General features: G+C 45.0%; 1 protein-coding gene across 9 annotated transcripts in view; it reads left to right on the top strand.

The window, feature by feature from the left end:
* LOC121277021 (tetratricopeptide repeat protein 39B) overlaps positions 1-17,082 on the top strand; it is a 151,761-nt gene that overhangs the window by 17,450 nt on the left and 117,229 nt on the right. For 2 of the 9 annotated variants that reach the window (XR_005942783.1, XM_041185886.1), the window contains exons 1-2: positions 10,788-10,863; positions 11,038-11,179. The exons of 3 other annotated variants lie outside the window; for them this stretch is intronic. Coding sequence is in view for 5 of the 6 variants with exons in the window: in XM_041185886.1 (XP_041041820.1) it covers positions 11,057-11,179 (123 nt within the window). In the remaining variant the exon portion in view is untranslated. Of the gene's footprint in view, positions 1-10,786; positions 10,864-11,037; positions 11,180-17,082 lie in introns of those variants that run through there. 4 more of the 9 variants (XM_041185888.1, XM_041185880.1, XM_041185883.1 and 1 more) reach the window with 4 other exon arrangements.

The raw sequence follows: 17,082 nt of genomic DNA, 5'->3' as shown, positions 1-17,082 counted from the left end.
GCGGCAGCCTTGGCCACTGGACTTCATGCCGTGCTCTCAGCCCAGGTGCAGGCATTCTCCTAACCCACACTGCAAGGTTGTACTGCTTGTTTGAATGGATGGTGGTCCAAACCTTAATAAAGACATTGCAAAGGGTTGTGAGTGCCTTCACCAGTGACTGCGGTGTGGCCACCTTTCGCAATGGAATTCTACAACTTGCCCAGTTGGCCATTTGCTCTGCTGCCCCCAAAAACAAACATTAATTTTCAGTCTGCGTGCGAGGGGTGAAAAGTTCTGGAGCATTCGGTGGCACTCATGCTTTCGTGTTGTTTGAGTGGGCAAAAAAGTTTCAGAGGCCGGACTCCAAGTATGTCAATAGAGCTGTAGTTGAATGATCTCAGCTGTGGAAGAATGCCACTTTTGACAAGGTTTTCCAAGTGCACAGCCGCTTCCCTCACCCCCACCTCCTCCCACCCGCTCTGGCATGTGTTTGAGTATTTCTTTCAGTCTGTGCTGCCTTGCTCCCCACCCAGCCATCGGCCTGACCTGCAGCGGAGCCCTTGCCCTGGCACTGTACTGAAAGCCAGCCAGGAAAAAGCAAATTCCCTGTGCCCCCCGTGAATGCATAGCAGCTCCTACTGATGCCCGTGATTGCTGCACAAGGTTGTGTGCATTCATCTCCAAGTTCCCCTCGAAGTACAGGTCGCCAGGTCCACACCTTTTAAATATAAAAACAAAAAAACTGCGGATGCTGGAAATCCAAAACAAAAACAGAATTACCTGGAAAAACTCAGCAGGTCTGGCAGCATCGGCAGAGAAGAAAAGAGTTGACGTTTCGAGTCCTCATGACCCTTCGACAGAACTTTTAAAGGTAGTCGTGAAGCACACCGTTCCGAAGTCACGCTGACGTGGGTGATAAATTTGACACGGGGATGGGGGGTGGGAATGATTCCAGTAAGCAGGGCTTATAATTAGATGCAAATGTATTAAAATGACTTTCCTGACGTGCAGCAGTCTCCCCATTGACGGGTGGAGCAGACAGTCGCAAACATTTCATGTCAGCATAAAACGAATTTTTGGCCACCTTGCTATATTGTGAACATTATTTTTTTTCCTCTAACAACTGGATGAACTTTTCATTTAATGCTTGTTAATCAATGCATGTGGACAGAGAAGGTTCCTCTGATTTTGAAAGTAGCTTCAGCACCAAGGCAAATAATGACAGGCAGGTTGATTCCAGCAAGCTTTCACCAAGTTACAGTGCCCACCTACAGTCCAGCCATCAAAACCTTAAAAGGAACATCAAGCTCTTTATATGATTTGAAACAAAAATGATCTATGATCTATATGACTCTTCGACAGAACTAAGGAAAAATAGAAAAGAGGTGAAATATAAGCTGGTTTAAGGGGTGTGGGACAGCTAGAGCTGGATAAAGGACCAGTGATAGGTGGAGATAACCAAAAGATGTCATAGACAAAAGGACAACGAGGTGTTGAAGGTGGCGATATTATCTAAGAAATGCGCTAATAGGTGACATTAAGGGTAGAAAGCAGGATGAGTAAGGTACAGATAGCCCGGGTGGGGGAAGGGATCGAAATAGGCTAAAAGGTAGAGATAAAACAATGGATGGAAATACATTTAAAAATAATGGAAATATGTGGGAAAAGAAAAATCTATATAAATTATTGGAAAAAAGGGGGATTGGAAAAGGGGTGGGGATGGAGGAGAGAGTTCATGATCTAAAATTGTTGAACTCAGTATTCAGTCCGGAAGGCTGTAAAGTGCCTAGTTGGAAGATGAGGTGCTGTTCCTCCAGTTTGCGTTGAGCTTCACTGGAACAATGCAGCAGGCCAAGGACAGACATGTGGGCATAAGAGCAGGGTGGAGTGTTGAAATGGCAAGCGACAAGGAGGTCTGGGTCATGCTTGTAGACAGACCAAATGTGTTCCGCAAAGCGGTCACCCAGTCTGCGTTTGGTCTCTCCAATGTAGAGGAAACTGTGGGAGCAGTGAATGCAATAGACTAAATTGAGGGAAGTGCAAGTGAAATGCTGCTTCACTTGAAAGGAGTGTTTGGGCCCTTGGACAGTGAGGAGAGGGGAAGTAAAGGGGCTGGTGTTGCACCTTCTGCTGTTGCATGGGAAGATGCCGTGGGAGGGGATGTGTTGTAAGGGGTGATGGAGGAGTGGACCAAGGTGTCCCGGAGGGAATGATCCCTGTGGAATGCTGCCGGGGGATGAAGGGAAGATGTGTTTGGTGGTGGCATCATACTGGAGTTGGCAAAAATGGCGGAGGATGGTCCTTTTGAATGCGGAGGCTGGTGGGGTGATAAGTGAGGACAAGGGGGACCCTATCATGGTTCTAGGAGGGAGAGGTAGGTGTGAGGGCAGATGCACGGGAGATGGGCCGGACACAGTTGAGGGCCCAGTCAACCACCGTGGGTGGAAAGCCTCGGTTAAGCAAGAAGGAAGATATGTCAGAGGAACTGTTTTTGAAAGTGGCATCATCAGAACAGATGCGATGGAGGCGAAGGAACTGAGAGAATGGGATGGAGTCCTTACAGGAAGCGGGGTGTGAGGAGCTGTAGTCGAGGTAGCTGTGGGAGTCAGTTGGCTTGTAATGAATATTGGTGGACAGTCTATCACCAGAAATTGAAACAGAGGTCAAGGAAGGGAAGGAATGTGTCAGAGATGGACCATGTGAAAATGATGGAGGGGTGGAAACTGGAAGCAAAATTAATAAATTTTTCCAGGTCCAGATGAGAGCATGAAGCAGCACCGAAGCAATCATCGATGTACCAGAGAAAGAGTTGTGGGAGGGGGGCCGGAGTAGGACAGGAACAAGGAATGTTCCACATACCCCATATGGAGACAGGCATAGCTGGGGCCCACGCGGGTACCCATAACCACACCTTTTATTTGGAGGAAGTGAGAGGAGTTAAAGGAGAAATTGTTCAGTGTGAGAACAAGTTCAGCCAGACGGAGGAGAGTAATGGTGGATGGGGATTGTTCGGGCCTCTGTTCGAGGAAGAAGCGGAGAGCCATCATCTTCCTCGAACAGTGGCCCGAACAATCACACTCTGGGTGAAAAGAATTTTCCTCACATCACATTTACTCCTTCTGCCAATTATTTTGAATCTGTGCCCTCTAGTTCTTGATGGTCTCTTGAGTGGGAACAGTTCTATTTACCCTGCAGAGCCATGTAAGTTTAGTAGTAGCAGTTGATGAGTCCATTGGTGCAGTACAGGAAAGCTGAAGGCGACAGAGTCCAGATCCAGAAGCAGAGAATAAGTTGCTGCAGCTCTTTCTGTTACTTGAAGCTAACCTTGGTGGATCTTCACCATCCAGACCAAGTCAAGAGGTTCTGCAGACATGTGCTATTTGTGGTAAAGACCGTACCCATGGAACTCGGGTTGATTGTGCGCTGCTGTCGGCTGAGGATCAGACTAGCTCTTAGAAGGAGAGGAGCTGAAACTCTTCGTAAGGAAGACAGAGTTTTGAAGGACTTTGTGACTGAGTTTGATGATTTGGCTGCTGTGTGCACTGCCAAACCCATTTGTAAGAACTGCCTTAGTTGTAACTCATTTAATGTTAAGCTTATAGTTAATAATTGACCACAATTTGCCTGTTAATTCACGTTTAACTTGCATTGAATATAGGAGGTATTCTAAGATATTATTTAGTATTTGCTTTGTTTGACTCTTGTGTAATAAGATTTTCTGTTTAGACCATGGAACTTGTGGCTTCATTCTTCTGGCAAATAACTGGGATTTCAGATTTTTTTTTAAAACGTGGTCACTGGTCTCTGCCAAGATGGTCACATGCTGTATTTCCAACATGCTTCACAATTGCATGATCTGCTGGTTAAAAGCTAGCTTCTGTAGACTGAAGCCTTGGCAAATATTCCCATTTTTATCTGGATTTATTAAAGTTAAAACATCACTACTGACCCATTTAATCACTGTTCAGCAGAATTAAAGGGTTTACTTAAAGCAGAAACTCACTTGCCCAGACTGTATATTTTTGCTTTGAGAATCGCAATTTTGAATATTTATTCAATGGCTTGTTTACAAGTTTCTGATGTCACTGGCTAGGTTTGATACAGATTCAACAGTTTGACCAAGAGGCCTTCGAACTTTAAACTTGATATCCTTCCAGATACATTAACCCTGTAGTGTTAGGCTGATCGTTCCTGTATGCACATCTGCTCTTAAATCATTTGGTTTAGATTGGTTTCATCCGTAGCTCTGAGTCAAAAGGTCATGGGAACATGCTCCACTCCGGAGACTGGAGCCCATGATCTAGGATGATACTTCAATGCAGACCTGAATGAGATATTAAAGCAAGGCTTCTTTTGCTTCTGCAGGTAGACGCAAAGGATCCCATGCTACTATTCATAGAACAGCAAGGAACAATTTTCCATTGGCCTGACTAATATTTAGCCCTCAACCAGCACGACTAAAATAAGTATACTAGTCATCTTCTAATTGCTGTTTGTGGAACGTTGCCGTAAGCAAATTGTATGCCGTGTCGCCTACATTACTGGAGTGTCCATGCTTCAAAAATATTTAATGACTGTAAAGCATTTTGGGGGATTGAGGTTATAGAAGGTGCTATATGGATCTATATTTTCACTTTTTAGCTATACAATCAATCCTTTTTTTATACTTCACTGATGCAAATGGCCTCATGACTGATCAATACAAAATGGCCACTTATTTCAGTCCCTTTGTGTGAAATGGCACCCTGAATTGGCCTACAAGATATCATAGATCAAGTAAAACCTAGACGTTTAGGAAATGATTGAGTCTGAACATCAAAAAGACAAAAACAATGGTTTTTAGAAGGAATACATTAGAAGAAACTGGAGTGAAGATTGAAGTGGATGGTGTCTTGCTGGAACAGGTAGATAAGTTTGTCTATTTAAGAAAAATGAGAACAGAATATGGTAGGTGCAATGCTGAAATTAGAAGGATAGAGATGGCCAGAAGTAATTTTGTGATGATGAAGGATGTGTTAACAACAAGAAAACGCAAACTTGTAACAAGGAAACATCTCATAAGATGCTACTTTCTATCCACTTTCCCATATGCCTCAGAAACCTGGATCATAAATAAAGATCTATGGAAGAAAATAGAGGCCTTTGAAATGTGGAATGCTAAGAGGTGTGTTAAAAATTCCATATACAGATCACAAGACCAATGAAGAGTTACTTAAAATAGCAAGAATAAAAATAACTCTCAAAAGTGACATCCAGAAAAGAAAATGTTAGTATTTCAGCTGTTTGATCAGAGCTGGAAAGCTACAGAGATCTCTTATAGAGAGCAAAGTGTAGGGCAGCAGGAAGAGGGGTTGGCCTAGGCATGGTTGGGTGATGGATGTCACGGAGCAGTTGCAGATGAGTTGCAGTGGATGTGAGAGAGTGGTGCTTGACAGACCAACATGGCGGCCCTGTATTTTCATCCTTGAGATGGGTGGGGGGAGTCAAGGAAACTCCCAGCTCGACCCCTCTCCACCGCCTTGGGAGAAAGTGGCCGGCAGGTTGGGATCTTCATTGCCAAGGGTTAGATACAAACCAAAGTTGGGCCAGCCGACCTGGAAAGAAATGCAGAGGCAACAATGGGCAGCCAGGTGCTGAGATGGCCTGTTTAAAAGGGCCTGCTTGGAACTGTGGGACTTTGTCCCAGTGGCAAAAAAAAAGGCCCTCACACCCTCACCCTCCGAACACTCTCCATGCCATCTCATGCCCCCATGCCAAGCTCTGGCACTTTCATGCCCATTGACCCATAGTACGCTGTCTAGAATAATTGAACATCACATTGTAAAGTGGGATGTGTAGAAAAAAGTTTTTCAAAGTGTATTCCATTGATAAATCTCTCCTAAGAAAAAAACCTGCATCCCAGCATAAAAAATGTTTAACAAAAACAGAATTACCTAGAAAAACTCAGCAGGCCTGGCAGCATTGGCGGAGAAGAAAAGAGTTGACGTTTCGAGTCCTCATGACCCTTCAACAGAACTAGGTGAATCCTTGGATTCACCTAGTTCTGTTGAAGGGTCATGAGGACTCGAAAAGTCAACTCTTTTCTTCTCCGCCGATGCTGCCAGACCCGCTGAGTTTTTCCAGGTAATTCTGTTTTTGTTTTGGATTTCCAGCATCCGCAGTTTTTTGTTTTTAAAAAATGTTTACGCTGGGGTGCAGGTGTTTTCTTAGCTGAGAGCACAGACATCTATTAGAATAACAGAACATTTACTCCCCAGTGTAAACATTGTTTGAATGACAGCTCAGGCTTTCTGATCTCTGTGGTCAATTTCACAATGTTTGTTGACATAAGGACATGGATTGAAGTGTTTGTGGTTTTTGAAACTTCAAAGGGCCTGGATGATCAGCTTTCAGTCCAGATCTTTTTTTTCCCCATAGGAGAGATTTATCAATGGAATACATTTTTTCAAAGCTTTATGTTCATTGGTTCTAGAAAGTGAAGTGTCAGAGCTTGGCATAGGGGATGGATAAAAGGGCAGATCATAGCATAGGGGGCATGAGGGGCCTGAGGGGATGGGGGGGGCGGGCGGTGGTGGTGGTGGTGTAACTTGGCATAAGGGCCATGAGGGGGACCTTTTGAACTTACCTTTCAAAGGGCACCCTCATGCAGACTGGGTTCATGACTAATCTAAGGGGCCATGAACCACAACTCTTTAAAAACCTGGCCCAAATCCATTAAAACTTGCGGAGGAGTAAGAGATATCTACCTTTTTCAATGGAGTCAGCCAGGTCAGGAGTTCTAAATGCAGGCTTCTGACAGGAAGCAGCCCGCAAACTTTAAAGGCACTCCCAAAAATATCTCAGTGCGGGAATGGGGTGGGAAATCTTGGAACCTGGACCCGCCTGCCATTTTTAAAGAGTCAATCAATCTCCGGTGAAAATCTGGCCCCACGTACCACAACAGCAGATCTCCTGCTAGGAGTAGCTACAAGCAGCAGCAACAGTAGCATTGACTTGCTAATCACCACAACAATTATCTTGTAAGTTGGTGGAAAGTATTGAAACTGAGGGAATGAAACAAAACAAATAACCTGCAAAATTTAAACTACTAAATTTATGGCTGCTATTTATTATAGCACGCAGCCTCTTTAATCATTTTATTGATTAAAATGACAAAATCCTGCTGCCTACAGAGTAGCACAGTTTAAATCAAGCCAACACCGAAAGTGCTTATCTTCATTGGCACTGGTACAACTTTAACAATTATACAAAATGTGGAAGCAAGATCCCACAAACAACTATGTGATAATGACCAGACACTGCGGAGAACTCGCCCGCTTTTTGAAATAGCACTATGGAATCTTCACGTCTCCTTGAAAGCTACCCATTTTCACTACTGATGCCCTCTATATGCTCTTAATAATCCTTTTTCCTCTTAAAGCTAACAGATGTTAGACGTGCACAATGAATAGTGGGCTAGACTGCTCCTGAATATATCTGAGGTTCAAGCTATGGAATTGAGCTGGGAAAATGTTGAAAGGTGCAAGGGGTATCTGTCTGAATTGTTTCAAACTAAGAAGGAAAGAAATAAATCATTTGCATTCTTTTGCCAATCCTCACATCCACAGGCTGTTCCATGGTGCCAAATGCCGGAATATGCCTCTTTCTCTATATTCTCATCTGGGGAGAAAATAATGCTAAGGCCAATGTTGAGCAAGCCACCTCACTGCCTCTCAAATGCAGTTCCATTCATGCCTTTTTTCAAATCAGGGAATGGGGACAGTTAGTAACCACAAAGTGGATTTACACATCAAGGTATGGGCTGGGCTGTGGTGTTAAATGAATGCTTTGCATCTGTCTTTACCAAGGAAGATGCTGCCCACATCATGGTGAAAGAGGAGGTAGTTCAGGCAATTGAAGGGTTTAAAATTAATAAGTAGGAGGTCTTTCTGTACTTAAAGTTGGTGAGGAACCAGGACTGGATGTGATGCATCAAGGATCCTGAGCGAATTGAGTGTGGAAATTGTGGAGGCACTGGCCATAATTTTCCAATCTTCCTCAGATTCAGGGGTGGCGCCAGCAGGCTGGAGAATTGCAAATGTTAATGCCTTGTTCAAAAAAGGCTGTAAAGATAAACCCAGCAGCTACAGGCCAATCAGTTTAACTTCAGTTATGAGGAAGCTTTTAGAAATTATAATTTGGGATAAAATTAATAGTCACTTGGGCAAACGCAAGTTAATTAGGGAAAGCCAGCATGGATTTATTAAGGGCAAATTGTGTTTGACTAACTTGGAGTTTTTTGAAGAGGTAACAGAGAGGGTTCATGAGGGTAAAGCCATTGATGTGGTGTACATGGACTTCTAGAAGGCATTTGATAAAGTGCTGCACAAGAGACTTGTGAACAAGGACAGTAGCAACATGGTTACAAATTTGCTAAGTGATGGGAAACAGAGTAGTGGTGAATGGTTGTTTTTCTGAAGGAAAGTTTATAATGGAGATCCCCAGATATTGGTGTTAAGACTCTTGCTCTTCATATATATGTTAGTGACCTAGACCTTAATGTACAGGGCACAATTTCAAAATTTGTGGATGATACAAAACTTGGAAGTATTGTGAATCATGGGGAGGATGGTGTAGAACCTCAAGGACATAGACAGGTTGGTGGAATGGGTGGACCAAAGGCAGGTGAAATTTAAATCAGATAAGTGTGAAGTATTTCATTTTGGTAGGAGAATACAGAGATGTTATAAAATTATGGGTACAATTCTAAAGGGGGTGCTGGAGCAGAGGCACCTGGGTGTATATGTGCCTAAGTCATTGAAGGTGGCAGGGCAGGTTGAGAGAATGGTTAATAAAGCATACAGTATCCTGGGCTTTATCAACAGAGGCATAGAATACAAGAGCAAGGAAGTTGTGTTAAACTTTTATAAAACACTGGTTCAACCTCAGCTGGAGTATTGTGTCCAGTTCTGGGTGCCACACTTTAGGAATGATGGGAAGACATTAGAGAGGGTGCAGAAAAGATTCAGAAGAATGGTTTCAGGGATGAGGAACTTCAGTTACGTCGAAAGATTAGGGAAGTCAGGACTGTTCTCCTTAAAGAAGAAAAGGCAGAGAGGAGATTTGATAGAAATATTAAAAATCATGAGGGGTTTGGTAAGAGTGAACAGGGAGAAACTGTACCCATTATTGGAAGGATTGAGAATGAGAAGGCTCATATTTAAGGTAATTGGCAAAAGAACCAAAGGCGAAATGAACATTTTTCTCATGCAGTGAGCGGTTAGGATCTGGAGGCACTGCCTGAGAGTGCAGTGGAGACGGGGTCAACTGAGGCATTCAAAAGGGAATTGGATCATTATTTTAAAAAGAAGAATGCACAGGCTATGGGGGAAAGGCAGGGGAGTGGCTCTCGGTGAATTGCTCCTTCAGAGGGCCAGCAAAGACATGACAGACCGAATGGCCTTACTCTGTGCTGTAACCATCTGATTCTTCTTGTAACTCCTTTTTACTTTGTCTTTCTCCTTTTCCCAGCTCCCAGTTTAGCCTGTAGTAATCTACTATGAAATTACTTGACTTGTGCCATGTGTAGCATCATTCCATGGTACTCGGTCACTATATGCCTTTTCAATTCACTTGAGGGCTGTGTGATCTTGTGCGCAAGTGGGTGTAGTGTAGCCTGTATGTCTCTTGATTTACCAAGGCGCGTAAATTGTGCAGATGACAAAATTCTTTTTAAAGACATGTTTATTGTATGCATTGTTTATACTTCTGTTGTGGGCTGACTGATACTAATATTTTTCAGGGAAGAAATCTATAGATTACTCAGAGCATCCTTGTTTTGCAGTTCAGAACAGTACAATGGTATAGTAGTTATGCTATTGGACAAAAATCCAGAGGTCTGAGGCAGAATCATCTTCTCAAGTCGAGGTTCCTGACAGTGGGACTGGAAGTGTGCAGCACTTCAGCTTGGATGCAGAATGGCTGGTCACGCACAATCAGGCAGCGGCCAGCCAGCTAGATATGCAGAGATGAGGTAATGGGCGTGGGAAGGAAGTTAACATCCCTTGCATTACCTGACGATGGTTGAAGTTCTGGGCACCATATTTAAACGACATGTCGACAGGCATCTACTGCGTACCATCCAGCAGCATCAATCTGTTTGTAATCCCTGGAAGTGCTGCGATTTCCACTCCAACTTCAGATCTGTCAGCCCCCGCCCTGATCACTGCAACTGCTGCCATCACCCCCCACTTCTGATCTGTTACCTCACCGTGCCATCCCCTCCACCCCACCATGAAGTGCTGCCATCTCCCTATCTGTTGGTTGCGATCACCTTCTATGTCCTAGCACAGACAACGAGTGGCCCCACAGTTCAGTGATGCCTCCCTGCCGGTTCTCCTCCAGGTTGGCTGTGAACAGTGAGAGGTTCTGTTTCCCAGTGATGGCAGCAGGAGGCCCTCCCACCAGAGGTGGCAGCAGAGAGTGGCAGGGGGCTCCACAAACAAGACTGGCTCCAGTGCTGCAAAAGAATGAACAACCTCCTTCGCTCTGTGAGGGTAAGTGGCACAGTGTAGTCACTCCAGTGTGGCATTCATAAGGGCATCAAGCAATATTATTGTGCAAGTGGAGAGGAATACTAGACAGGTGTTTGGGGTTCCAGGCCTCAGTATCGGATGGAACATGTGGGCTGAATGTGTGGGAGCCAGAGTGTGTGTGTGTGGGACATTTACTAGGGAGGGCACAGCAGATTTCATAGGCATGTATACACATTAAGGGGTAAGGTGCCCATTGAGATGACACTCGCTCCTTCTGTCTGCCTGCAGGACAAAAGAGTGCATAACACTAGAGAGTGCTCCAAGGCTGGTGACGGTGTCCCTGCTGAAGAAGAGATTCCTGAGTTAGCAGGTGAGCAAGCTGGGTGCTCCTGTGTGGACCGAGAGGCTGGAGTCTCAAATTATTTGAGTGAGTTGCCTCTAACCTGGTTTTGAGAACTGGACAGACAGGAAATACACATGATACATTGATAGGAAAAGGGATTGTGCAGAACCACAAGCTAATTCTTTGTATTTTCCATTGCAGGTCCTTGCAGCAAGGTGAAATGCTAGAGCCAGCCTGCACCAAGCTCCACCTTCTCTCTGAGGACAATGACAAAGAACGCTCAGAGGATGTACCTTCACATCATTCCCCTGCACCCTCCACCAGCACAGAGGCACGCATCTCGGTGGGTAGACATTCGAGATTTGGCTCGGGGTCACAATCTGGGAGCACATCACAGACAAGTCCCCGCAGCTGATGGAAATGTGATATCCAAGATCCCTAACAGCCAGAGGATTGCTGGAGACCAGGCCCGTGCTAATGGTGTGCCTCTGGAAATGGCCATAAGACACTTGAAGGAGATACTGAGACTGGCAGGGGAAATCTAATGGAGATGCCTGAAACCATGTGTAGACTTGAACGAAAGGTGGAGGAGTCCCCCTAAGTGCTGAGTTCCGTCATGGCTCTGGCATGCGAGTGCTTGTCTTCTTTCATGGAGAGGTTAGCAACTGCCCTGGAAAGCCAAGTCCAGCGAACAATCAGTGGCTGCCGGATATGCGTTCGCACCTGCATCCTGTCGCTCTGCCATGGACTCTATACAGCGATGGCTTGGTGGGAGTGGGATGAGGCACCTCAATTTCCCTCCAGGTGCCCCTTCTTCAGGATTCAGGGAGGTGCCTTTATCCAACAATAGGGAGGAGGAGCGCCAGCAAGTTGCTCTGGGGATGTCACCTCAGGGCTTGCATTCCTTCTCCCCTCTGCCGGTGACCCCAGTGCCTCCAGCAGGTGAGATGGAAGAGGGTGCACCTGTGCAGAAGTCCCTCAGCAGGCCGGAGCCCTCTAGGCCTCAGACCACCAGTGGACGGTTGCCAAGATCATCTCAGGCAATGGGAGAAAGCACTCAGCAGGCTGCCTCCACCTCAACTGCAGATGTTGGGCTAGCACCAAGGCATAGTGCTAGAAGGTGTAATCGTAAAAAATCATAATAGCAGCAAGGTTTCATGGGGTCCAGTCATTTCGTTGATGCGTTCAGTTATATTTAAATATATAGTTTGAAACACATTATTCATATGTGTTGAATATTCATGATTTTTGGAGCTTTGCTAACTGATGGGGCTTTTAAGGAGGTGGCACCTCATTGGCTCAGTGATGCGGGGCCTCTGAGGTAGTGTCACCTCTGACCTGTAATTTTCGACATTTGTCACCCCTTGGTTTTGGGGGTTTGGATCCTGGTTGGAGGATTAGGATGTGGTGCTCACCCCCTTAGCATCCATTACAAGCTGTTGTCTTATCATCATCTGCAGCTAAAGCATTCTGTATATTACAGGTGTATACATAGGATTCTTAACAAGGCCCTTGCCAGTATTTGGACATGTGTCATTGAACATGGACAACTGACTTGCCATTCAGAAGCGTGTGTGGATTTGACTGAACCATGCATTTGGGCTTGCTCAGGCCAAGGGCCTGCAGCATTTTTCATTACGCACGGCAGATGTCACAGACCTTTACATTGGTCTGGAGGGAGTGAGCCAATCTGTGAGGGGATCAAGAGATCTTGTAGGGGCCTCATTCTGGCTGGAATCTGGACGCGATCAGGGTGTCACAGGCCTGTCCAGCACATTGCTGCATCGTCCAGGCATCTGCAGGTGGAACCGCACCATTTGCTCCCTCATGAATATCAACTTTTTCCTCTTCTTCCTCATTGAGGAGGCATCCACTTCTCTAACTCCCCATCTGCAAATTCTTCACATCTTTCCTGTGCGATGTTGTGTAGGGTGCAGCAGACACAGTGATCCTGGTGACTCTCTTTGGCGTATACTGAAGTACTCTAACTGATCGGTCCAGGCAGGGAATCTTACCTTCAGTAGTCCAGTGGTCTGTTCTGTTGGTTGTTCTTGTTAAGGCATCAGAGGCATTATACCTCGCCTCTGCTGGGCTTTTTAAAATTTCTTTCACTGGATGTGGGTGTTGCTGGCTAGGCCAGCATTTATTGCCCATTCCATATTGCCCTTGAGAAGATGATGGTGAGCTGCTGCCTTGAACCGCTGTGGGCCATGTGTTGTTGGAATATCCACAGTGCTGTTAGGAAGGGATTTTCAGGATTTTTGACCCAGTGACTGAAGGAATGGCGACGTGGTTCCAAGTCAGGATGGTGGGTGTCTTGGAGGGGAACTTGCAGGTGGTGGTGTTCCCATGTCCTTCGAGGCGGCAGAGGTCACTGGTTTGGAAGGTGTTGTCGAAGGAGCCGAGATGAGTTGCTGTAGTGCATCCTGTAGATGGTTCATCCTACTGCCGCTGTGTGTTGGTGGTGGAGGGAGTGAATGTTTAAGATGGTGGTTGGGTGCCAATTAAGTGGGCTGCTTTGTTCTGGATGATGTTGAACTTTTTGAGTGTTATTGGAGCCGCACTTATCCAGGCAAGTGGGTTCTACATTGGAACCAGGTACCCAGGCTTTGTGGGTTTTGTAAGGTGTCACCCAGGCGCATCCCCCTGCAGTCACTAAGGTAGAGAAAACAGTTGTGGTACCTGAGAGTGACTGAGGATGTAAACATGAGAGCTCCTTGGGAAGTGAGTATATACGTGAAAGATTCTTTTGTGATCACAGACCAGATTCAAATTGAAAGAGTGAAACCCCTTATGATTTATGAAGGCTGCTAGATGATCCCAGGGAGCTCTTAGAGCCACATGTGTGCAATCAATTGCTCCTTGTACCTATGGAAGTCCTGCAATAGCACCAAATCCTACAACTCTGGCTGCCTGTCTCAGGGTCTCTGGTGAATTGCACAAAATCACTAGCTCTTCTCAGCAGAGCATTGGTGACCCCCCTGAATTATTTGTCAGTGGTGGTTGATTTCAAGGTGCTAGACACCTTCATAGAGCCCTAGAAAGAACCCCGCAGGCATAGAAATTCAATGCTACAATTACTTTTAAAGCTGTTGGCATTGGATTGCCTCCTAATCCACAAGGACATGGGCCATCCTGAAGGAACTGACTTGGGTGAATGATGGAAGCCTGTGACATCCTTGGTTGTCTCTGACATTACCTCTGACATTTGCAAGTAGTTACAGTGCTTGGTGCCTCAGTGGCCTCTGGTTGGCAGCATCCTGAACTGCCTTAACTTATCCTGGTGTCCCTTGTTGGTCTTCTGGACGTTGTTGCACCTGTCTGTGGGCCATCCTTTGCTGGTTCCTCTCAAGCTGCACCAGAGCTAGCAGAAACACCGGGTGCATGTGACTCATCTTGGCTGCCTGAGGTAAACTGTGAACAAAAGGCTGGCAAAGTTCTGGTCAGCAGTCTTTAAGGCCCTCCCACTGTAATGAGCAATGGGGACCTCTATACTTGGCATTGGCCACACCCTGGTCTCCACCCACCCCACTATGGACAACTCCATCTTCAAGCTTTACTCCAGAGAACTCTTCATTTGTCACAGCCATGCCTGTGGACAGTCGCACCGTGATCCTGGAAATGAATGTCATCACCCTGCACCCCGCCTCAATCACTTTTGACCATCCCTCCATCACCCTTAGCCCTCACTTCATTATCCTTTCCCTGCCTTGGTGACCCTCAGGGCACTCCTTCAAGACCTAACTGGCTTACTAATATTCTTTTGGGAAGGAAATCTGCTGTCCTTATCTGGCCTGGCTTATATGTGATTCCACTCCCATGTGACTGACTCTTAAACTGCCTTCTGAAGTTGCCTAGTAAGTCACTCAGCTGTGTTAGAAATGGGCAATAGCATCCACACCCCGAGAATGATATTTAAAAAAGATTCTAGGCTAACACTGCACTTTGTGAGCTTGAGTACTACTTGATTGGTGTTCCAGCAGAGGATGTTGGTCTTTGGTGTTTTCAGTAGAGCTGTTTACTGATTAGCTGCTTTCATCTCAGGGGTTCCCTGGTGAAATGGCTGGTCTCTGTGGGATGAGAAACTAATATTAGATTTATATTGTAGGAACCCTTCAAGGAGAAGTAATAATCTGGGGTGCCCTGTGCTGTGTGCGTTATTTACATTGCGGGCGGATTTACATGGTAGTGAGCAACAGAAAAACAGCTATGCAACTCTTGCAAAAGAGCTTTTGCCCACATTTTATGTTTCACAACACCATTTCTGGTTGTGAGATCTCTTGCATAGATTGGACGTTGTCAAGAGAGATGTGGCTAAAAGTGCTCACGATTCATTTGAGAAGTGTCCAAGTAAATGACTTCCATAAGAGCATCATGAAAGCATTTTCAGCATTTGAACTACAGTTCAAGAAGAAGGCTGGCCACTATTACCTCCACCTTCTTGGGATGACAGTGGATCCACAATAAATATAAACTTGCCAGGAACATTCTGAGAATAAATTTAAATAAAAATAAATTCTCTGTTCAAAGCAAAAAGCATCTTTAGAATTTGACAGACATTATGGCCTTTATTCTTAGTGTTTTTGGAAGTGATTTTAACCTTATTAAATCCATATTATGGTTTATTTTGTTGCACGTACTATATGCTGGAGATTCAGATCATTACAGAATATGTTCATAATTGGGTATTTTTTATACAATTGCAACTCTTAAGTGAGCCACGAACCAATAGTTACAGCTCATTTTATTTTTAACTTCATGGTAATGCATTGTATTTTGTGGGCCAAGATGTAGTCTCAGAAAGAATTAACAGCGTAATAGATGCAATTTTAAAAACACCTGCTCTAATAATGCCTGGCCTCGAAAAGCATGCCTTTGGGGGTACAACTCCCAAATCTCCAGTGCTTTAAAATGCTTTAGTTGATATGATTTTTTAACATTGACTCTCTCAATCTGGTTACCAATTAATAGTTCTGAATCTGTTTCTCATATTTGAAATTTCACTTCATTTCACCTGTTGCATAACATCTAACAAAGGTTGATGCAGTTCATGTTATTTATCTACTGATTCTGTTGTGTACAACGTGAAATGTAGATTGCAATGCTTTCTTCTTCGGCATCCAAGTGGAAAATTGGCCGTTATGCTTTTTGCAACAGAAACTCGTTCAGTACTTTAGAAAACGAATAACACATTTCTCCAAGCTCTTATTAATTTAATGCTGCCTCTTTGGTTGTAAAGCAAACACATCTCAAACCATTGTATAAAAGTCAAAGCCCCATTGACTCCTACATTGGTATTTGAGGGAGGAAAAATTGCATTTAGCTGGTATGCACATCCTTTTTCTTGTGCTTATCAAGATGGAAATTCAGTGTTTGCGGATGAAATTCAGTGTTTCCACCAATATGTACCCATTGCGTCAAATTACGGGCCAACTATTTTTCTTTGATTTTGATTCTCTGGATGTAAGTCTCACAGAGTAGGCCACATTTATTATACAGCCATGATTGCCCTGGAAAAATTAGGATGGTGGTGGACCTTCTCCTTGAACTGCTGATATCGTTAATACAATGGGGTGGTTTGGTAGGCAACATCAGTGAACAGTTTTGTTACAATTATGAGGTTTATCAGATTGCCATGGAAAGTATGAAGGGACGTGGGGTGGGTGGAAGAGGTGGCATGGATGGGGCATAGGGAGTATGTGGGGGGCATGAGAGGATAGAGGGCTGTTTCTGTTTTATTGTTTTTTTTTTTTGCAGCTGCATCAGAGTGTTGATCACCAAGGCCAGCCTTTTCGCCCAGCCCACCTCCACCTCGTCCGAGCCCAACTTCCATTGCACGCCCCCCCCTCCCCTGGAATGCAAATTGGAACTTCCGGGAATTCTCCTGACTCTTCACCCCCAACCCGGGTGCAATAACTCAGGCTTCACTGTCTATCCACTGTCAATACAGGGCAAAATCTTCTGTTCTTGGCGGGTGTCTCATTCGTTGCCTGAAAGAGCAACGAGACATCCACACCAGCTCTGAGGAGGAAGGCTTGCCATATCTTATACCCATCAGGCAGTTAAGAGGACAGCTGTAGGCCTTCTTCCAGACTTGGGACGCTGGAAGACAATTTCCCAGCCACCAAGAGCTGCCGGTTCACTAGAGGCCGACAGCTCTTGCTACGCAGCAGCATCATGGAGGAGGCCATGACTGCTGCCAGAAATGGAATCTCTGCGAGGAAGAAGATACAAGGTCAAACAATG

The sequence above is a fragment of the Carcharodon carcharias genome, chromosome 4, assembly GCF_017639515.1.
Source record: "Carcharodon carcharias isolate sCarCar2 chromosome 4, sCarCar2.pri, whole genome shotgun sequence".
Classification (NCBI taxonomy): Eukaryota; Metazoa; Chordata; class Chondrichthyes; order Lamniformes; family Lamnidae; genus Carcharodon; species Carcharodon carcharias.
The sequence above is the reverse complement of the archived record's forward strand: the minus strand, read 5'-3'. Positions and strand labels throughout refer to the sequence as shown.